Source organism: Prionailurus viverrinus, chromosome B2 (assembly GCF_022837055.1).
Source record: "Prionailurus viverrinus isolate Anna chromosome B2, UM_Priviv_1.0, whole genome shotgun sequence".
In the NCBI taxonomy this organism is placed as follows: domain Eukaryota; kingdom Metazoa; phylum Chordata; class Mammalia; order Carnivora; family Felidae; genus Prionailurus; species Prionailurus viverrinus.
Genome location: NC_062565.1, coordinates 132067468 through 132091413, shown reverse-complemented (window position 1 = coordinate 132091413; position 23946 = coordinate 132067468). Strand labels below are relative to the sequence as shown.

The 23946-nt window shown below is 36.0% G+C and overlaps 1 protein-coding gene across 3 annotated transcripts in view; it reads left to right on the top strand.

The window, feature by feature from the left end:
* SHPRH (SNF2 histone linker PHD RING helicase) overlaps window positions 1-23946 on the top strand; it is a 94346-nt gene that overhangs the window by 1498 nt on the left and 68902 nt on the right. For all 3 annotated transcript variants that reach the window (XM_047858412.1, XM_047858413.1, XM_047858414.1), the window contains exons 2-10: window positions 5046-5716; window positions 8468-8597; window positions 10737-10955; window positions 13447-13525; window positions 14204-14354; window positions 15881-15989; window positions 16619-16875; window positions 18956-19615; window positions 23142-23393. In XM_047858412.1, coding sequence (XP_047714368.1) covers window positions 5078-5716; window positions 8468-8597; window positions 10737-10955; window positions 13447-13525; window positions 14204-14354; window positions 15881-15989; window positions 16619-16875; window positions 18956-19615; window positions 23142-23393 — 2496 coding nt within the window. In that variant the 5' untranslated portion in view covers window positions 5046-5077. The remainder of the gene's footprint in view (window positions 1-5045; window positions 5717-8467; window positions 8598-10736; window positions 10956-13446; window positions 13526-14203; window positions 14355-15880; window positions 15990-16618; window positions 16876-18955; window positions 19616-23141; window positions 23394-23946) is intronic.

Sequence of the window (23946 nt, the reverse complement as noted above, 5' to 3'; positions counted from 1 at the left end):
TGTCTTTTAATAGAGAGATAATAATTCGGAGAGGAAAAAAATCTGAATTTAAGTTTAAGTGGTAGTCGTTTGTTACAATGTCATAGTAACTTAACATTTTATGCTTATTTTTCTAACAGCTGTCTTTGTTTTCTGTCGAAGATATGGGTCAGTCAGTTTTCTCTGTCTCATTCAGGGCCAGAAATAGTAAAGAATAGTTTCACATTACCTATAATCTTCTAGAATGTGGTTAAGAGACTCTTGTCCAAAAAGAAACATGGCACTTAAAAAAGAGGGAGGATATTCGGTATTCAGGGAGTTCAAGATAACTTGTTTCACCTTGTTTTGGAATATCATTTCCATTCTGGCACTGACCTGGCATTGGGTGTACAATGGGGAATAGGATACTGTTTCTGCCCAGCTTTCACGTCCTTCAAGCTAGAGCACTGTAGCAGTTGGGATCAAGGAGGAGAGGCCCTTAACTCAGCATGCCCACTCATGGAAAGTTTTCTGGGGAAGATTGGGACAGCAACAGACAGAAAAGCGTAAAAGGGCATTTCAAGCAACAGGCTTTTTACATTTAAATGCAGGACTATTGTATAAAGCGTGGCCCGTATTTAAAAAACTGTATATAATGTTTTACCCAAACACTGATATTTAAGGGGAAGCGATAAGAAATACAATGACCAAAAATGGGATTCGTGTGGTATGAAGAAAACCAGAAGTATTTGGAATATGATTAGAGATTTATAGAATTTTACCAGTACTTGGCTTCTTGGCTTCCAGTTAACATTATGGTTGTAAGTAGTTTCATCAAATAATATCTTCTTTGGTTCAAGAAATTATCCCTGGATAGAAATCCCTTAGAAAAAGAGTCGACCAAAACAATTTTTTTTTTTTTTTTTTAAATCATGAATGTGTGCTGGGTTCTGGTTTAACGGGCTGGGGTATACATGGGCATCAGTATTTTTTTTAAGTTCCCCAAATGATTCTAACGTGTAAAGTTTGAGACACACAGATCTATGGTCCCTGCCACATTAAAGTTGGATTATTGTAATATATAGCTTACAGTTCTGAGGGTGATGATAATAGCAGCTACCATTCACTGAATATATGCCAGATTTCCGTTAACTATACTGTTGCATTTACAGTATTTTTTTTACATTTATTTATTTATTTTGAGAGAGAGAGAATCGCAAGCAGGCTTTGCACTGCCAGTGCCGAGCCCAGTGTAGGGCTCAAATTCACAAACCACGAGATCGGAACCTGAGCCAAAATCAAGAGTGGGACGCTTAACCGACTAAGCCATCCAGGCACCCCAATATTATTTCTAAGCACAGTCCTATCATCCCCATTTTAGAAATGAGAAAACTGGCACAGAGCGGTTAGATAACTATTCCTCTGCCACACAGTCACTCGATGCCAAAGCTAGAATTAGACTCTTTTCTCCTGTAAGCCACATTGTTTTACAGATGTGAGACTCTATAGCCATTTGTTTTGGGGCTTTCAGGGTTAACAATTCCATAATTACCATGTTATTAATATTAGAGTTGGTGTCATAGATTGTGTAACCCCTACCTCGTATCCACACTCTTTGTCATGAGCAGTTCTACCCAGTAAAGAAGTATGGTATGTTTCCCCACCTCTTGACTTTGGGCCCATTCGTGTGCCTTGCTTTAGCTCGTGGAACCTTGTGCTTTTGCTATGACCACACTTTGAAGAGTACTTGTGTGTTTGGATTTACACTGTTACACCTCACCCATGGCCTTATGCACATTTGTGGGTTGCTTTGCTGGTCCTAGGAGGATTCAAGCCGAGCTGAACTGCTCCTCCAGAAACCTAGCCTAGGTCAGCCAACCCTCAGCTAACCTGCAAATCTAAGAGAATAAGTGATTGCTCTCTCGAAGCATTGAGCTTTGAGATGGTGTGTTATACAGCATATTTGTGGTCATCGTTAACTAATAAGCTGATGAGCAGAACTTTTCAAAGTTCCAGAATAACCAAATTCCAGTATTCTAGCCTGTGTTCTGATGAGAATTGGGCAAAGATAAACACATAGGTTATTAGGGGCTTCCTGTGTTGTTCTTCCAAGATAATAGAGGAGATATGATGCTTATAGTTAACCATAGTAAGAGATTGATTTTTAGTCTATTACCTGCACATTCATAAAGCAGTCACTAGCTAAGGAAATGGAATTCTCATGATTGACTTCGACCAACAATACTTGATAGCCTTTTTGCAGTTTTGTGAAGGTTTTATATTTGCCCTGTCCAGTGTAGTAGCCGCTAGTCACATATGGCTATTGAGCACTTAAAGTGTGGTTGGTGAGACTGAGCAGCTGAGTTTATGGTATTACTTAACTTTATTTAAAGTTAAAAAGCCACATGCAGCATGGCTACTAAGAAAATAAATTTTATTCATTTATATTTTGTTAGTAAATTGCTCACTTTATGTAGATTTTTCAAGTTTATTAGAATAAAGCTGTTCTTAATAATCTCATAATTTTAAATCTTTCCTGTATTTACTTTTTGTGCTTTTAAAATCAGATTTATTAAGGGGTGACTGGGTGGCTTAATTGATTAAACTTCTGACTCTTGATTTTGGCTCAGGTCATGATCTCATGGTTTTATCTGAGTTTGTCTCTGCACTGATAAGGAAGAGCCTGCTTGGGATTCTCTCTCTTTCTCTTTCTCTCTCTCTCTTTCTCTCTCTCTCAAAATAAATAGCTCTCAGAAGTATAAATTATATATTACAGTAATCCAACTTTAATGTGGCAGGATGGGGACCAGAGATCTGAGGCACTTCCTAGCCTCTAGTAACCACTAACCTGCTTTCTATCAGTAGGTGTTTGCCTTTTCTAGAATTTCATGTAAATAGAATCCTACAGTATATGGTCTTACACATCTGACTTCCTTTGCTTAGCATGATGCTTTAAAAATTCATCTATGTTTTATCAGTAGTTGATCACAGAGTAGTATTCCACCGGTTTATCCATTTACCACGTAATGGACAATTGTGTTGTTTCCAATATTGACTGCTAATAATTGACTGCTATTAACATTCAAATTTAAATCTCTTTTGTGAATCTGTGTTTTTAATTCTCTTTGGTAGATATCGAGGGGCAGGATTACTAGACTGCGCAGAACAGAACGTTTGTGTTTAATTTTATAAGAAATTGACAAATTTGTCCTTTTAGAATGTTTGAGAGTTCAGTTCTGGCTGCTGTACATCCTGTCTTTTAAATTTTAACCATTCTAGTGGATACATAGTTTCCTATTGTGGTTTGTAGGTTGAATTTGCATTGGCTTAATGACATGATGGTGAAGATGTTTTCATGTACTTATTTGCCACTTGTAGATCATCTTTGGTGAAGTGTGTGTCATTTTTTCATAAGGTTGTCTTATTGCTGATTTGTAAAAGTTCTTTTTATATTCCACATACAAATCCTTCATCAGATAGTGTTTTACAAATACTGTGCCCTGTCTGGCTCCCCTCTCATTTTTATAACAGTATCTTTTGAAGTGCCAAAGTATATAATTTTGTTGAAGCTTACTTTATCAATTTTTTTATATTCTCTGCTTTTTGTAACCCATTTAAATTAATTTTTTTTTGCCTAATCTAATGTCACTTAGATTTTCCCCTGTTTTCTTCTAGAAGTTTTATAGTTTTAGCTTTTGTAGTTCAGTTTTTGATGTATTTCAAGTTAATTTTTACATGTGGTATAAGGTAAAGATCCAGGTTCATTTTTTTTTTTTTTTTGCATATGGCTGTTTATTGAAAAGGATACTTTTTGCCTGTTGACTGCCTTTGAGTTTCTTTCAAAAATCATTGACCATATGTGTTTCAGTCTATTCCAGAACACTTTATTTTGTTACATTGCTCTATATATCTATCATATACTATTACCATACTGTTTTGATTACCATGTCTGTGTACCGTTACCACACTGTTTTGATTACCATCATTGTAAGTCCTGGAGTCAGTGTAAGTCTTTCAACTTTATTCTTTTTCAAAATTATTTTGACTTTTCTAAATCTTGGGCATTTTAATATAAATTTTGGAATCACTTGTCAGTTTCTGCAAAAATTAAAAAATAAAAAAATAAAAAGCCTATTGGGATTTTGAATGGGATTACTTTGTGGATCAGTATCTAGGAATTGACATCTTGAGTCTTCCAGTCCATAAACATTCCAAATTGAAAATATTTCTGAAACTATCCTGAAGCCAAATTTTAATTGTTTATACATCCTTTTTTTTTTTTTCCCCAACTACATTGTTGGAATAGGTGGAATAGGCATCAGCCATCATTACAACTTTATGATTTAATCTCTGTGAGTTGGTTTGTGTTTCATATAGGAAGGAATTGGCTATTATTTTGGGAAAAGTTTAGTTTGGGCCTACATAATACAGGCTGCTGTCAGACCAGTTCCTCCTCTCAGATGACAAAGCTTTCTTTTTCTTTTTCTTCCTACATTTTTTTTTCTCTTCTTCCTTTATTGTCTCTGCTCCATTTCCCCTGGTTGCCATCACCACCTTATTCCTTCCCAGCTATTCCTGTTACCTTTTTATCTGCTGATCCACAAAAAGAAATACATTCTGGATTTTCATCTTCCTCTTTTAAAAGAGAAAATATTTTTTCGGAATTTTTAAAAATTCTATAAACTCCTTGGAATTATAAAACAAAAATGAACTTTTGTTGTGATGATTATGAGTTCAGATGTTACTAAAACTCTTCAACTATGCATTTCCAGGATATTTGAGAGATTTACCTTACTGTCTTACTGCTCATTAAATGTGTTTTATTTTATGCAGCATGTTAACTTTATTAAATGTATCCATTAAAGTACTGTTATGACCATTAGAATTTCTATGATGTGTGAGATTATGGTCAGTGTGGTCCTTACCTGTATTTGACTTATTTAAAAAAAAATTATCCATTGCTTTATCTCTCCGAAGAGTTCATATTGTGTATGTGGGCTGTTAGTTTGTGGTGAATTCTTCATCTGGGAGCACTTTATTACTAAAATCCTCTGTTGGAATGCTCACTTGTTGCCTTTGTCTTCTAGAGTTCACAGTTGCCAACCAAGAAAACTTGAAAATGAGCAGCCGACGGAAACGTGCTCCCCCAGTGAGAGTTGATGAAGCAAAGCAACAGCAGCTTCGCTGGAATATGCATGAAGACAGAAGGAATGAGCCTCTCATTCTAACTGATGAGGAGCACCCCTGCTCGGGTTCAGATTTCTCTTCTGCTGACTGCATCATCCTCGGTGATAGCCTACAAGAAGAAGTGGCTCACAGAGATAAGAAGAGGTGTTTGGAAGCAGTGAGCATCGCAAAATCGGTTGATAAAGAAGAGACCGGTGGCATTCTTTCTCCTCTGTCTGTAAAGCTGAATATTGTGATTTCTCCCTATCACTTTGATAATTCTTGGAGGGCATTTCTAGGAGAATTCACTCTTCAGCTCCTTCCCGAACAGAGTTTAACTGAAGATTTTTCAGAAAGGAGTTTTACACTGATGAGTTCAGAGTCAAGCGGTCAGTTCCTGATCTATGTTAATTCAGAAAGCGAAGATGCAGAGAAACAAGAAAAAGGACTCAACGAGCCAGTCAGTATTTGTGATAAGGGTATTCGAGTGGAATCATCTTTCAGTGGTGAAATGCTTGAAGATTTGGGGTGGCTACAAAAGAAGAAAAGAATAAAACTTTACCAAAAACCAGAAGGGAATCACATTATTAAGGTACTCAATTTCTGTGGTATCTCTTAAAGTTCTTCTGCATTGGGCAGTCCCATTTTGAAGTTAACGTAGAAGGAAGGTGTAAAAAGCCAGCAATAAGCCTTTCATCATTAAGTTTCAAAGTGTACTTTATTTTGGGCTTTCAGTAGCTATAAGAAATATATACTTCTAGCTGATCGTTTCCAGGCTGTCCTTCTTCAAGACATCCCGGATTCCTCCCTTCCAGCTCTACTCTCAGTGTCTTCTTTTGGTCTTCCTCATCTCTCCCTCTTCCTGTAGCCGTTCTTGATTGCCCTGCTGGCCTTTTCACCTCCATCTGCTTTGTCTCTGGGATGGTATAATATGAATGAAATGAAATTCTGTTCTTTACTGCCTACAGAATTAAGTGTAATCTTGTGTGTAACTCCTTTCTTTGATAGACCCTTGTGTACTCTCCAGCCTTATCCTTTATCACTCTCGTTTTTATTTTGTTCCAGAAATTCCGAATTGATTTGTGTCCTGCACATTTTCTGGCTCTATTTCTGCATCTGTGCTTTTGCTTTCACACTTCCCTCGGCCTGGGTTGTTCCCTTCCTGGTCCCTAATAACTCCTGGACATTCTTTAATATTCGGCTCAGAGTTTACTTCTCGAGGGAGATCTTTTCTTAAACTTCATGGATGGTATTACATGCCCTTCCTCCACAACACTGTACAGATGTTTATTTTTGCCTTGGCCACTTGTAGTGTACTTAGATTTAAAATTTTTCTCCTTCAGTAGACTATGAAGTCATTTTATCTTCACAGCCTAGTAAAATGCCCCATACTGAACAGATTTTCAGCAAATGAATGAGTAAATTTGTAATTCATTTCAGGCTCTTCTGTTTACTAGCCAAGTAACTTTACGTGAATCATTTAATTTCAGCATCTTTCTGTATAAAATGTAAATAATAATCATTCCTTTTACCTCATACAATTGTGTTTGCAATCCGGTGAGACAATGTAAGTAGACGTACTTTATAAACTGTGAAGCAGGTTAATATGCCTTCATACCAAAACTTGAAAGGATAAGAAATTCTAAAATGTTAAGTTCAGGGACACCTGGGTGGCTTAGTCAGTTAAGTGTCCGACTTCAGCTCAGATCATGATCTGATGGTTCACGTGTTCAAGCCCTGTGTAAGGCTCTGCGTTGACAACTCAGAACCTATAGCCTGCTTCAGATTCTGTGTCTCCCTCTCTCTCTGCTCCTCCCCCACTTGCATGAGCTTGCTCTCTCTCTCTCTCTCTCTCTCTCTCTCAAAAATAAATGAACATAAAGATTAAAATTATTAAATTCACCTTTGTTCGATTGAAAACTGTGTCTTTTGTGTCTTTCTCACATTAAAAAACAATTGTATTGGGGGCGCCTGGGTGGCGCAGTCGGTTAAGCGTCCGACTTCAGCCAGGTCACGATCTCGCGGTTCGTGAGTTCGAGCCCCGCATCAGGCTCTGGGCTGATGGCTCGGAGCCTGGAGCCTGTTTCCGATTCTGTGTCTCCCTCTCTCTCTGCCCCTCCCCCGTTCATGCTCTGTCTCTCTCTGTCCCAAAAATTAAATAAAACGTTGAAAAAAAAAAAAAAAAACAATTGTATTGTAGCCCTATCTGTAGTTTCAGAATTGACAAAAGGAAAGGAAAAAAGTTGGAAGCATTAGATTGTAATTAATTCTTCCCTGGACAATGAAACTTTGCAACCACGTATTCCCTCTCCTGGTTGATCATGAAAGCCCAAATTGTGGCTCAGTGATAGGAAGTATGTAAGAATTCATGGCTTGTTTATCTGTGTTCTGTCTATGTTCCCCATAGGCTTGATCTCTTCTGTCTTCTTATCCCAATTTGTATAAATATTTAAACATTTCTTGCTGCTATAGTAAGCTAACTTTAGGTGTATACAAGGCAGAGTACAAATATATACAAAAATACATTCTTTGTTACTTATTCCCATATAATGCTGGTTTGGATTCTTGTTCTTTAGTAAAAGAATATGAGACTCTGCATGATTATGGAATCAGGTCCAGGATAATTTAGGGAAAAGAAAGAAAATGCATTTAGTGAGTATATACCATTAGGAAGTTTAAAACTGTATTACCTAGGCTATCTCATAATAGTCTTCTCTCCATTTTGCAAATGACAGTGCTTGGGTCAAAATAAATCGATTACTTTGCCTGGTTTTTTTTAGCTCCTAAATACCAGTGCTAGTATTCAACTTCAAGTCTTTTGACTATGGAACTTCATGCTGCATTGTTTTACCAGAATTAAGCTATCTTACATCAATCAAGATCTGTTTTCCTATACATTGTAGTGTTTGATCTAGTAATGGCAATTCCCACACCAAACTGTGCTTAAGAATCCTGGCATGTGCATCAGAATCTTCTGGGGCAATCTGCATTTTTAACCAATGTAACTGATTATTCTGATACTCATCAAATTTGGAAATCTTTCGCTTGGTAGGTGGAATTGGTGTTCTTATCACCTTATCTCAGGTTTGGTTCCAAGTTGGGAAGTATTTTTTTCTAGCAACTTGAATGGTGCCTTATACATAGTAGGCACTGCATTTGTACAATGAATTTGTTATTGAAAGTAAAAATTTGTGACGGAGATTTGGTGGGTATATATTTAACGATTGTGGGGCATATACTGTGAATACCTTTAAAAACAGTATTAAAAAACTTTTTTTAATGTCCTCATGAAGAATGTAATAGTACAATTAACACTATTTTTGTGTTGATTAATCCTTTGTAGGTTGGAATTTATCTTTTGGAAGGTGGCCTAGCAAAACTAGACTTTTTGAGTGATGCAAATTCAAGAATGAAGAAGTTTAATCAGCTTATGAAAAGAGTGATGGAAAAGTTGTACAATTTTATTATTCCAGGTAAACTTAAAAGTTGCTATTACTTAGGACACCTGGAGCTCAGTCCGTTGAGTGTCCAACTCTGGATTTTGGCTCAGGTCATGATCTCATGGTTCTCAAGATCAAGCCCCACCATAGGGCTCTGCGCTGACAATGCAGAGCCTGCTTGGGATTCCCTCTCCCCCTCTCTCTCTCTACCCTTCCCATGCTTGTTTATGTGCACACGTGCTCTCTTTCTCGCTCTCTCAAAATAAATAAATAAACTTAAAAAACTTGACATTACTTGAGAGTTGTGGGTTTTTCCCAAGTCCTATACATAATAATCAGAAAAACTATAAAACCATCATAAAATTAAACAGCCTCTGTAAAATCACTGTGTGACAAAATTACACGTATCTGAAATGCCCCCACTAATTTGTGTCTTTATTTGCTAAATACCGTGCTTAGCCCAGACTAGGTTCTCAAGAAATGTTTGCAGAGTCCATAGAGTCCAAAGGGATCTGAGCTGATTGGAATTTTTGCATTATTCTTGTGCTTTTATTTTGTTATGGCCAGAGATTCTTGGCTGGCCTTATTCCACCTCTCCTTTGCAGTCTGACAAATAATCTCAAGAGCCTGCTTCCCATAAAGACCAGTTAACTTTGCTACTGTTTCTTGCCAAGATGTTGCATCCTTGGTCAGGACTGCAGCTTCAGAGTTGTCTGCCATTGGTTCCCAAGGGGAGAGTGTGGATGGCTTGGTGCAGCCCATCAACACTACTGGAAAAACGGCTCAAATTCTCCAAGCCCTGCTCATGGTGGGTCAGCATTATTTCAGATGCAAATTGTAGAACATACTGGAATATTTGGGAAATCCCTTTCTAAGCTTGACTGTTGAGTTGTTTCTGTAGTACATTCTTTGCAAAGCTTAATAATACTAATGAAAGTAGGGGCGCCTGGCTGGCTCAGTCAATAGAGCCTGCAACTCTTGATCTCAGGGTCATGAATTCAAGCCCAGTGTTGGGGGTGAAGCCCACATAATTAAAAAAATAATAAATTACTAATAAAAGTAAATCATTTTGCATGTTGAAGACTTTAAAAGGAGGACAGTCTCTGGTTTCATGATTGGAAGGGATGCTTTTAAGTACATCTAGAATTTTTAAGGGTACGGTAAGAATTATTCTGCTTTTTTAAAAATACTACAAGTTGAACTGTTCAAAGGAAAACATCAAAGGATTTCAAAGGAAAACTTCCAATTTAGTTATCAATACTAGATTACACAAGAATAGTAAGAGTAAATCTCACATGGAATATTTTTTATTGAAAAAAGTAAATTAAGTATTTTGTGGTACAATCTTCATTCTAGGGCATATGAGGTATGTTCTTTAAAAGTGTATAGGTCTTTTTGAAAGAGTTCAGAAATAAATCATAAGCTAAAATGGGTTTGTACATTTATTCAAGATTTTGAGAGTTCTTTTTTTCATGTTCTAGTAGGCACAAAAGTCTCACAGGGCAGTTGTGCCCAACAAATGAATCTGATGTCATTACAAATTTGTGTTAATGGCTTACGCCCTTCTCTCTTAGTTGGCTCCTGCTGCTACCAAATGCCTGTCCTTTTTTAGAATAAGAAATAAAATGGGAACCCTTGTCTTACTAGACAGAAAAATTATGTCTGCATATGGAGTTTTTTTATGTCAAGATGTAAAAGTGAAATAGATTATCCTTTTATAAACTGTAAAAGATATTCACATTCAAATGTTTATTAAATATCTGCACTGAGCAAAGCGTATGCCAGCTACTCTGAGGAGATATAAAAACAAAAGACAGCCTTTGCATTACAGTTCAGTGCACAAGGAAAGAATACACATAAATGATTGCACTACCAGACAGATTGCAATATATTGCTATATCCAAATAGAAGGATATTACATGAACACAGGGGAAAACATTAATTCTAACCAGGGACAACAAAAGAAAATGCCATGGAAAAAATTGAACTATCTTGAAGGATAGATGGGTAGGTTTTCGATCAGTGAAGAATTAACGATAGGGCTTTCTAGTCCCAAAACACACTGAGCAGGACCCCAGAGTTTGGAAAATGCATAGTATGTTCTTAGAATAAGAATTGCTTATAGTTATAAAAAGTGGGTTGTTTTGAGTACATTTGTTGTTGGATGTACAGATGTGTTGGAAGAGGATGAAGAAGATTCAGAGAGTGAGCCAGAGGGACAGGACATCGATGAGCTCTATCAGTTTGTGAAGCAGACACATCAGCAAGAAACACAGTCCATCCAAGTGGATGTCCAGCATCCTGCATTGATTCCTGTGCTGAGACCATACCAAAGAGAGGCTGTCAATTGGATGCTACAACAAGAGCATTTCAGAAGCGCTCCTGCTAGTGGCAAGTATAAGATGCTCAAAGACAAATTGATCTGAGGGATTTCATGAAAGATAATTAGGAATTAATTATAATTGAATGAATTTTCCTGTGAACAAAATGGTAGTCTAAGAAATTCTTTAAAATTGAAAGGCAGAGAAATTCATTTGTAAGTTCCCTCAACTATAAGCGTTTAAACTAATTTTTCCTGCCGAATAAAGACTGCCTTGATTGGAATTTTTTAAAACCAATACATTTTTTACATGCCTTTCTAACTAAGAATTGCTTTTGGAACATGATCAAATGGGAATCTTGCTAATCATCTGCGAGAGGCTTCACAATTTAATGATGAATATTAGCAACAGAAAGCAAATTTACAGAAGTGGGAGACTGGTGTGTGACTAATTCTCCTAGGTTTGCATTTATTTTCTTTACTCCACAAAATAAATAATAAAATAAGATGTTATCTATGTGAAAGTAAGTTTATCGGAGTCATTTATGCCTTTTTATCACTATCTTTAAAGGAACGGGCAGAAGATGAGATTTTTGCATGATTCTAGGAAGTGAAGTGTTGACCATTTCTCTTCCATTCCGTATAGATTTATTTTAATGAGGTATAGCTCTTACTTGTTTCTCCCATAGATTCCAGTTTATACTTTTTTAATCCAGCAAACGTCACTTTTTAATTTTTAATTTTAGAAAATATTCATTTATAACCAACATTATTTCTTCCTACTTCTCATCCATACTCTAAATTATATTGAAGTAATAATTTCACATATCATATAATTTAATCTGGTAATGTCACAGTTTATTTCAATGAAAGAAAGGATTGCTTTAAACAGATATAAAACATATATGTTATGATGGATTTTTAAACCCAGTAATTCTTTAATACTGCCAAATCTCTCTCCTCTCTTCCTTCTTTTTTTCTCCCTTTCTCTCTCTCTGTTTCTCTTTCTGTCTTGCAGTTGATTCAGATTTGAAACCAAATAGCATTCATACATTGGAATTGTTGTCACTTAAGTTTCTTTAATCCATAGATTTTATCTCTTCATATTCTGTATTTTTTTTCTTATAATTTATTCATTGAGGAAATTGTTAGCTCTGTAGTTTCCTACAGACTGGATTATTTTTTCTCCAAAATGCAGTAACTTTTCTTTACATAATTTTATTAAGGTATAACTTACTTAGGGTAAAATGCACAGCTCTTAAGGGCACAATTTGATATATTAGGCTAAATCTATGCATCTGTGTTACCAATGACCCAATTAAGACATAGAACTAGATTTTCTCAGAAGGTACTAGCCACACGTGCCTCTTGAGACTTCAAATGACTGCCCAGATTATGTGTTGTAAATTTAAAATATATACCAGATTTCAAACAGTACAAAAAAAGAGGCCAAGTATCTCATTCATAATTTTATATTGATTACATATGGAAATGATAAGGTTTTGTTTATGTTAAGCTAAATAAAATTGTTAAAATTGATTTTGTCTTTTTATATCTATGATACAGTGCTAACATGAAATATTTCCCTCACCTCAGAAAGTTCCCTCATGGCCCAGTCAATTCTCCTACTTCAGCCCCTTCAGGAGGCAACTACTGCCACCATAAGTTAGTTTTGCCTGTTTTTGAAACAATTAATAGAATGGCAAAACGCGGACACTTGAGGCGGGGGAGAAGTTGGCCTCTTTGAACATAATGTTTTTTGAGATTCATCCATGCCGCATATAGCAGTATTTCATTCTTTTTTATCCACAGAATGGATTTTGTTGATTAAATCCCATGTGCCATTTAGTAGTTATGTTCCCTGTGGTTCCCATAAATTGAAGCTTTTTAATCTTTTAATTTTTTTCATCTTATAAACCCTGTGTATCTATATTCCTACTTCACCTGTTAATCCCTAAAGCAGGCAGCAAAATCACTTGCCATTTCACTGGTAGATACAGACATTCTTCCTAATTTGGCAGTTGGTTTAAACAACTTAAAATATTAAGGGAAAGAAATATGGAAGACTCGGGTTGAAATACACTCAATACTTCAGTGTTTAAGATATTTTTTCTTCAGTTAAATAAGATTTTCCTCCTGCTATCAGACCCCTCTAAAAGGTTAGGTCTGATTTGAGTTAATGTATTAGCCCACAAGCATATGTCTGTTGAGTTATTTAAAGATTTTCGGCAACTTTTTGAAGGAATTATAGAGGATAAGCTATTTTCCTTCGTTGGGTAGGAGTTGTTTTTCTGTATTCATTCTCTTTTCCTGTTAATTCTCTGTGATATGCTGTACTTCGTTTTCTGCATAACACTTATGTGGAAAATATTGGTGCCCAAAGCAAAGGAAGAATAATTACAAGAATAGTATCTGAAAAAAAGAATGAGATCCTAGCCTTTTTCCATGTGTATGTGGCTTCCCGGAGTATTTTGACTATTAACTTATTTTTATTTTAACGTGATTTTCTGGCAGAAAGGAAAACAAACAAAAACTTGTTCTTATGGTTATATTTTTCTTTAGAGAATACCCTGCATTTCTTATGGCGAGAGATTGTCACATCTGAGGGTTTGAAACTCTACTACAATCCGTACACAGGCTGGTAAGGCAAACTTTATGTGCTAGGTATTAAAAGTAAATGTTACAAAAACCTGTATGACATTGGTCGCATATGTCTTTAGCCTTGGCAGTACCTTAGGAAGGAATACTAAGTCGAAGTCTTACTAGACTTTATATTTTTATCATTTTATAGGTAAGACAAATATGAAATTAATAGTACTTGTCATTTTCTATAATGAATGGAAAATAATGGATTTAAGAAGCTTAGTTACTCATATTTAAAGAGATTATAATTTTAAATAAAAATGTCATCTTTCTATGGACCAGTTCTCATATTTTCATTAGATTTGTTAATTTCTATTATTAAAGTCATAGGAATCATTAAACATAGCAACATCATAGGTGAATCAGTAGTTATTTTCCTCGTTTTTTTCTTCACAGACACAGAAAGAAGGCAGACACACCTCCTTTTATTTAAAGAAGAGAAAAGAACGATGTTATTTACCAGTACCACTCCTGTTTCTGCAGACTCACTTGTCAGCTCAGGCAGTTTTTTGATTATCATGGTTCTTTATTCAGTGACCTAGCATTTCAGATTGTTTCACACTAAAATGTAGTTTAAAAAAACTTTGACTTTTATGGATTTCTTCCAGTTTTCTTTAGAAATAGTATAATTTTTACTTGCCTTCCTGTGATATGTTGTTCTTGTTTTCTCCTTCAGCATCATCCGTGATTACCCAAATGCTGGGCCACAGTTGCTTGGCGGAATCTTAGCAGATGAGATGGGTCTTGGAAAGACAGTGGAGGTTTTGGCTCTGATTCTGACACATACCCGACAAGATGTCAAACAAGATGCTCTCACTCTTCCTGAGGTAGGAGTAGTACCATAGGGCCAAGAAAGCAGGGGACATATGTTCTCAAAAAGCATCATATATTGAACATTTGCTTGGCACTTAAGCCAACACTTTTAGTCTCCTCTGAGGCTAATTAATTGTACTAGTTATTAGTTAACCTCAAGTGGGCACAGAGAATAGGATGTTTGTGACCTGGCAGGGTTTTTGTTAAGTGATGTTGGCCAACTAGGAAAGGGGATACGCTGTCACCAAGATTCCTTCTCGTTGGCAGAGAAACTCATAGGAAAGTACTGTTACTCCCTCAAATGTTTTGTCACTACTACAAGCCTCCATATTACCAGTAAATATTTTTGAAAGTAACTTTTTTTAATTGTACAAATCTCAGATATTTAAGTCATAGAATCTAATACTTCAAACTTTGTTAAAGGCTAAATAGCTTTGTAATTAGATTGCTAGATGAATCAAACTCTGAGTCCTTGTTCTAAAATAGATAATTGTGTTTAGAAATACAAATTTTAGAGTTTATGGAGGAAAAAAAGAAACAGCTCCACTGAAGCACGTGCAGCTCATAGTTTATAATTTCCGGTAATAAAACCTAAAATCAACACACTAGGTAAGAGTATCATTACATGTAGGGCTCACTGTGCCCACAACTTTAGGGATAGTGTGATCTTCTGATAGGGTCAAGTTTGCAAAGTTAACCTCGTAGATTTGAGTAGGGAATAGAAAATATCTATTTCGTTGTTAAAAAACAAATGAGTTGGAATATATAGTTTTACAGTAACTTTTTTTTGTTTTAATGTTTATTTATTTTTGAGAGAGAAACAGTGCAGGCAAGGCAGGGGCAGAGAGAGGGGAACAAAGGATCCAAAGCAGTGTCTATGCTGACAGCAGCAGATGATGGGGGGCTCGAACTCATGAACTGCAAGCTCATGACCTGAGTTGGACACTCAACCAACTGAGCCACTCAGGTGCCCCAGTGTTACAGTAACTTCTATATTAACTATATGATTTAACTCTCGGTAACTTCTATGTTAATTCCATATTTAAACAAGCCTTTGAAAAGTTAATTTCAGAAGGGGCACCTGGGTGGCTCAGTCTGTTAAGTGTCTGACTTCGGCTTGGGTCATGATCTCACGGTTTGTGGGTTTGAGCCCTCCGTCAGGCTCTGTGCTGAAAGCTTTGAGCCTGGAGCTTGCTTCAGATTCTGTGCCTCCCTGTCTCTCTGCCCACTCACACTCTGTCTCTCTCTCCCTCTCAAAAATAAATAAAGATTAAAAAAAAAATTTTTTTAAGTTAATTTCAGAAGTTTCACACTTAACATTTAGGTAATTTAAGATAATATGCACAGTTTTCAAGTGATAGCTAGCGGTAGCCCTGAAATAAAACATAAGGTTTGTATATATGAATAGCATATTTAGCTCTTTCTTTCATCATTTTTTTACAACTCTTTTGCATCTCCTAATAGAAGGGTTAATTTTAACAAGCAGCTCCAATTACTGAAAGCAAAGCACTGGGTGACTGTTGAATGTTGTTTATATCAGGGAAAAGTGGTGAATTATTTCATTCCATCACATCAGTCTGGAGGAAAAGTAAAAAACACAGAAACCCCAAATACGGAATTTGAACCAAAAGAAAAAGTTCAGTGTCCCCGTAAGTATGAAATCTCTGAAAGAAAATACCTTTGTACAGTCATCTTTGTCATAGTTCTTGCATTTCTTATAGGGAGAGATCTTGTAGTTGTTATGAATAATTGTTTTCATGGTTTATACTTTGTATAAATGGGATCAATTACAAGTCATATTACCTTAACAAAAGTAAAGATTTATTCTTTCATTTGATTGATTCATTCTTTCTTGGTATAGATCTTGTTCAGTCTGTTGCATTTAAATTTCTTGAGCTTACAGTTTACACCAGGCTTTGTTCATTCTCCAGCATAGCCACTTCAAATTCTGCTAACCAACAAATGTTTCCTTTACTGATGGTAGCATATACATGGACAATTGTGATAAGTTTTTTTTTCCCCGAATATAATTTTAAATGATAGTTGCTTTGGTAGATTAACAAATTAATGAGCAATTCTTCTTTAGGTTATTTCCATCATAGTATATTATTAATACATTGAGATAATTTTTATTACATATTCTTCAAAATGATATACAGACAACATATCTTCAATAAAAATCTTTTTTTTGTCTTAGTTCTCAGTGCATATTATTAATATGTTTCTGGTTTTTTTCTAATTTCAATTATTCTAAGTTAGCATATCCTTTTGCATGTAGCTACACGTGTGATGATCCTGACAGCTGTGAAAGAAATGAATGGAAAAAAAGGAGTTTCCATCCTTTCCATCTATAAGTATGTCAGTTCTATATATAGATACGATGTTCAGCGGAACAGGAGTCTTCTGAAACGGATGCTGAAATGTTTAATTTTTGAAGGTCTTGTGAAACAGATCAAAGGGCATGGTTTTTCTGGGACTTTTACATTGGGGAAGAATTACAAGGAAGAAGATACATATGATAAAACAAAAAAGCAGGTAACAGAACATTTATTAAGTTGCTCTGTGTGATGCCTTATAGAGGGAGTGGACAGATCCCACTTGACACTAAGGCTTTTAGAGACTGAAGATAAAAACCAAACTGGGAAAATCACATATGCCTGTATCATCTCTTTTCTACCTCCTGAGTAGAAGTTTCATCAGAGTAGAAACTGTATTTTACTAGTCCCAGAGAAGAGTGCTTGGCACATAGCAAGTACTCAATAAATATTTGAATGAATTATTTTGGTGGGTTAAGCATATTAATTTTTTAACGTTTATTTATTATTATTGGGAAAGAGAGACAGAGCATGAGCATGGGAGGGACAGAGAGAGAGGGAGACACAGAATCTGAAGCAGGCTCCAGTCTCTGAGCTGTTAGCACAGACCCTGATGTGGGGATCAAACTCACAAATTGTGAGATCATGACCTGAGGCAAAGTCGGACGCTTTACCAACAGCCACCCAGGCACCCCCCGGTGGGTTAAGCATATTAAAGAGTTTAAAATAACACACAAAAAAAATCTTTTTTTAAAAAAGAGAAAAAAGTAGGGGTGCCTGGGTGGCTAGTCAGTTGACCGCCTTACTCTTGATTTTGGCTCAGGTCTTGATCTCAAAGTTCATGCTCAAAGATCCAGCTCTGCATTGGGCTCTGCGCAGAAGCCTACTTGGGATTCTCTCTCACCTTTCTCTCTTCCTTCTTCCATTTGTGTGCCAGCACTCTTGCTCTCTCTCAAAAAAATAAACGTTAAGAAAGGAGAGAGAAAAAAAATAAAACAACTCTCTCCTTATCCTAATGTTGTCAGCAGTTAAAAACCTGTTCTGTAGTTTAAAAATATTAATGAAATACCTTACATTTGCTTAGCTTTTTATATACATTTTCAATCTTTTATGTAAGTTCTCATTTTTCCCATGTCATCTTATAAAATTTTTACATTTTGTTATAAAACTGCTTTTGGGGGCTATTAATTTCAAACTTGCTTTAAAAAAAATAATTACATAGCTGTGCAAACATAAATCAGGTAAATGGGGCACCTGACTGGCTTAGTCAGATGAGATTCTTGATCTCGGGGTTGTGAGTTTGAGCCCCAGGTTGGGTATAGAGATTACTTAAAATAAATAAATAGACTTTAAAATCAATCAATTAATCCAGTAAAGACTAATGACAGTAAATCAAAGTGTGGATCTACTAGCTTATCTACTGTGAAGGAAATGACAGATAAAAAAGTTCATTTTCTGGAGTAGGGAGTCTCCCAACATTTTTCCCCAGCCAGGGTAGAAAGCTGCAATGAACTTCTATGCTTCTAATAATCCTTCTGTCACCAAAAAAGGAAAATCTTCAATTAGTGCCATTCATGGCAAGTGTCCCAGCTCATCTGTTCAACCTCAGGTCTGACATCACTTCTAGGAAGCTCATGCTGGCACCTACCTCCCCATCCCAGCCCCTGTCTGTTTTGTTCTCCTCTTAGGCATTCTTGTACCATTGTTTCACTTTTTATTGTTCTTTCTTTTCCAATAGACTTCGTGGAGACCAGGAACTAAATATTCCCCATATTTGTATTGCCAGCATCTAACACTATGCCTGGCACAGAATTGTTATCCAGTAAATAATTTCAGGAGGGGTACAGGTAGAAAGCAGAAAGAAAGAAGGAGTTTATTTGCTAATTGCAGTAACTAGTAGATTTTCACTTTCTTTAAGTGCTGTATTTTCGTACTTGATATGTTAATTGCCCGAGTTTGTATATTTATGTATTATAAACTATTAGTCTTTTATTGATTTAGACAAAATATGAATTATAAGAGGTTAATGTCAAAATATTAGTAGCTTCCTATCTAATTTTTATTCTCTTCAGCTTTTACTTATACAATAGTAGAGCCTTCCTTTTTAGACCTGTAGACCACAGAGAGGCTTCTTACAGAGGGCAGATTGAAAGCCAGTGATCAGGAGTGATTCTTCTAGTGGGAAAATGATAGCAAGAGTGGCTATTGGATTTTTATGGAAAGCTATAAATAAGGTTGGGGATTTAATTTCAGTATTGTAATTATATTGATATAAATTAATTAAATAATATTTTTCATAGGCAATAGGGAGTCCAAGGAAAATTCAGAAAGAATCCAGAAAATCAGGGAACAAAGACACAGATTCTGAATACTTGCCATCAAACACATCTGATGATGATGATGATCCTTATTATTATTACTATAAGCCTCGGAAAAATCGTAGTAAATTCAAGAAAAAGCCTGTTCTATCCACAAAAAAGGGAAAAGGTCAGCCTAATATCAATCTCAGTTCACAAGATCACTGTCCAGCTACCAGTGACTCTGGAATTACTGATGTTACCACATCTAAAAGTACATGTATCTTTGAAATCAAGGAAGAACGTGGAGCAAAGGACCAAGCTGAATCTTTAAACCCTACCGACGGTGATGTGCCACAATCTAATATCAGGAGTCCCTGTAATTCCTCAGATTATCGCTTTGAGTGCATATGTGGTGAGCTTGATCAGGTAGACCGTAAACCTCGTGTTCAGTGCCTGAAATGCCACCTATGGCAACATGCAAAATGTGTGAATTATGAAGAGAAGAATCTGAAGATTAAGCCTTTTTACTGCCCCCATTGCCTTGTTGCAATGGAGCCAGTATCAACACGAGCAACTCTGATCATCTCGCCCAGTTCCATTTGTCATCAGTGGGTGGATGAAATCAACAGGCATGTGAGGTCATCATCTCTTCGAGTCTTGGTAAGGCAGTTTGGACTCTTTAAATGAATAGGAAAATCCCAATTTTTGCTTCCCTGTGGTAATTTCTACAACCTTTATCACTTTGTTGTTTATTCCAAAAATTAATAAGATAGTTATGAAATCAGAATTTGAAGAGGAAATTGAGAATGGGAAATGAAACAGTAGTCTCTGTATTCTTTTCTGACATCAGAAGTTTAGAAGTTAAAGTGCTTTGAGTTAAAAGATGTGGAAGCTTTTGAAAAAATCCATCATGTAAATGAAAAAGACTTCATATACACATTTACACTCTCAGACAGAAAGGCAGCATTGTGTAATAGTAGCTGCCTGTCTCATCTCTACCTCTTAGATCCAGAGTCATCCTTTGAGGCCTCAGTTACATTATCTGTAAAATAAGAATTTACTCATTCAGCAAATATTTATTGAGCACCTGTAACGTGCCAGGAACTGTGCTAAGTTCTAAAATTAATACCCCTTCATAGACTTACTGTGAAGGTTAAATGAATTGATAAAGTGCTGGCACATAGTCCATTGTAACTTACTAATGTTAGTATTTTGTTTTTAACTGAAGTATAGTTGGCATACAATGTTATCTTAATTTCAGGTGTATAACAATGAATCGACAATTCTGTACATCATGCTATGCTCACCAAGACAAGTGTAGTTACCATCTGTTATCATGCAATGTTAGGACAGTATTATTGACTACCTATGCTGTACTTTTCATCCTTGTGACTTATTTATCTTATAACTAGAAGTCTGTATTTCTTAATCCCCTTCACCTATTTCACGCACCCACCCCCTCAATTCCCTCCCCTCTGGCAACCACTATTTGTTCTCTGTATTTATGATACTGTTTTGTGTTTTATGTTTGGTTGGTTGGTTGGTTGGTTTTTTTAGGGTTCCACATATAAGTGGAATCATATGGGATTTATCTTTCTCTGTCTGACATCTTTCATTTAGCATAATGCCTCTAGGTTCATCCATGTTGTCACAAATGACAAGATCTCATTCTTTTTTGTAACTAATATTCCACTGTTTATATATACCACATTTTTTTTATCCATCATCTATCAGTGGACACAGGTTGCTTCCATAACTTGGCTGTTGTAAATAATGCTGCAGTAAAAATGGGTGACTATATTTTTGAGTTAGCATTTCCATTTTCTTTGGGTAAATACTCAGTAGTGGAATTATTGGATCATATAGTATTTCTATTTTTAATGTTTTTGGGAACTTCCATACTGTTCTCCACAGTGGTTGCATCAGTTTACATTACCACAAATGGTGCATAAGAGTTTCCTTTTTTCCACATCCTCACCAACACTTGTTTTTGTCTTTTTGATACTAGCCATGCTAACTGGTGTGAGGTGATATATCACTGTGGTTTGATTTGCATTTGTCATTAGTGCTGGTGAGCATTTTTTTATGTGTCTGTTGGCCATCGGTTTGTCTTCTTAAAAAAATCCGCATTTTTTTAATTGATTTTTTTTTTTTTTTGGTGTTGAGCTCTGTAAGTTCTTTATATATTTTGAATATTGGCTAATATCCCCTAAATGGATAGATCACTTGCAAATATCTTTTCCCATCTACTAGATTGCCTTTTAATTTTGATGGTGTTCTTTGCTATGCAAAATCTTTTTATTTTCACTGGTCCTAGCAGTTTACTTCTGTTTTTGTTTCCTTTGCCCAAGGAGACATATCTGTAAATATTTGGCTAAGGCCAGCATCTGAAAGTTGACTGCCTATGTTTTCTTTTAGGAATTTTATGGCTTCAGATCTCACATTTAGACTTTTATTCCATTTTGAGTTAATTTTTGTATGGTGTAAGAAAGTGGCTCACTTTTATTCTTTGGCATATAGTTGTCCAGTTTTCCCAGCACCATTTGTTATCTTTTCTCCATTGTACATTCTTGCCTTCTTTGTCGTAGATTAATTAACTATATAAGCATCGGTTTATTTCTCGACTCTATCCTGTTCCATAGATCTGTGTATCTATTTTTGTGCTAGTGCCATATACTTGATTAGTACAGGCTTTGTAGTGTATCTTGATATCTGGGATTGTGATATTTCCAGTTCTGTTCTTCTTAAGATGGCTTTGGCTATTCAAGGTCTTCAGTGGTTCCATACCAATTTTAGGAATATATGTTCTCGTTCTATGAAAAAATGCTAATGGTATTGATAGGGATTGCATTGAATCTGTAGATTACTTTGGGTTCTATGGACATTTTAGCAATATTAATTTCTCCAGTTCATGAGCATGATTTATCTTTCTATTTGTCATCTTCAATTTCTGTCACCAATTTCTTACAGTTTTCAGAGTATAGGTCTTTCACCTCCTTGGTTAAATTTATTCCTAGGTATTTTATTCTTTTTGGTATAACTGTAAATGGGATGATTTTCCTAATTTCTCTTTTTTATTAGTGTATAGAAGTATAACAGATTTCTGTACATTAATGTTATGTCCTACAACTTTACTAAATTCACTACCGGTTCTGATAGTTTTTAGGTAGAATATTTAGGGTTTTCTTTATATACTATTATGTCATCTGGTAATAGTGACAGGTTTTTCTTGCCAATTTGGGTACCTTTTATTTCTTTTTCTTATCTGATTGTTGCAGCTAGGACTGTTCAACTATGTTGCATAAAAGTGGTGAGAGTAGACATCCTTATCTTGTTCTTGACCCGAGAGGGAAAGCTTTCAGTTTTTCACTGTTGAGTACGATGTTAGCTGTGGGTTTGTCATATATGGCCTTTACTATGTTGAGGTATGTTCCCTCTAAATCCATTTTGTTGAGTAATGTTAGTATTCTTCACTCCCTTTGTTTTTCCTTCCTTCTTTCCATACAAATGTTATTTAAGGTGTTCAATATTTCATCTACTACCATAGGAGAGAGAACAGTAATAAGTGAAACCTCCTCTTGGCCATTGAGGAGCCTGAGCTTGCTCAGGCTCTGCAAGTTCTGAGCAAGTCACTTCATGTTTCTTATGTGTGGGATAGGAATAAAAATAACCACTAATGAGATTGTTGCTGAAGATAGGAGATAAAGTGCAGCATAGTGTCTGAAATATAAAAGGCATTCAGGAAATTATAGCTCTTCTTGTTCTACTTCTTCATACCTCTGTGCTTTTGTACCTACCTACCTACCTACCTACCTACGTACCCTTAAGTCCTTTTCCCCTTTCTCCACCTGTGAGAACTCCTAAATGTTCTTTAAAAGCCAGCTCAAATTTTAACTCCTCTGAATTTACCTTCTCAGCCATAGCATTCGTCTTTCCACTGTGCTATCACTTTCACTTCTCTTACATTTCCCTTCATGATGCTTATGGTACCGGTCTTCTACCCTAACATGGCTTTCTCTAGACATGTATCTAGACACGTGAGTCTAGATACACATGGAGTGTATCTCATAGCATGTTTTGTACTAAACTAAACAATGGAAAGAACTCAGTAAGGGTGTAAGAATGAATATTTCCATTATCTTTAATGAGCCTTTCTGCAGTAACTGTGTCTGTGATTGTTTCCTAGGTATATCAAGGAGTGAAGAAAGATGGTTTTTTACAGCCTCACTTTTTGGCTGAACAGGATATAGTTATCATTACCTATGATGTCCTTCGTTCAGAACTTAACTATGTAGATATCCCACATAGCAACAGTGAGGATGGGCGTCGTTTGCGGAACCAGAAGCGCTATATGGCCATTCCCAGCCCCCTAGTAGCTGTGGAGTGGTGGAGGATCTGCCTTGATGAAGCCCAGATGGTTGAATGTCCTGCTGTAAAAGTGAGAGTTTCTGCAGAATCTTCTGAGGGCTGGGGAGTAAAAAAAGGAAAGAGATTGAGGAAGTTGTCCATAAAAATATTAATAATCTAAGTGTAATTAACCTACAGTGTTGACATTGGCCAAAAGTTTGTTGTTAAACATAGTAATTTGCTTTTCTCTTGTGCTCTGAACTACATAACCCTCAGGAGTTATTTTGGTACTGTAGGAATTACTGCTTTATATGCAATGCCCATATGTATTTGAATAAGATGGCAATTTATGTGTGATGCAGATCAAAGTAAACTCTGTTTAGGGACTTCTGCTAGCATCTCTGCTAAGTGGAAAGTTCATTGTGTAGGCTCTGATAACTTTGGGCCAAAGTTGACCTTTTTATCAGAGAGATCATATCATAACAGAAAATACTACTTTAGAAGATAGAGTTTGATTTAGCCTTTGTTCATATGTCTTTATTCCATTTTCTTTGGCCAGTTTGTAATCTGCACTCAATTTATGAATCTTACCTGTTAGTACATTGGTTCACATCTTAAGGATGGGTGGCATTGGGGATGTCTCA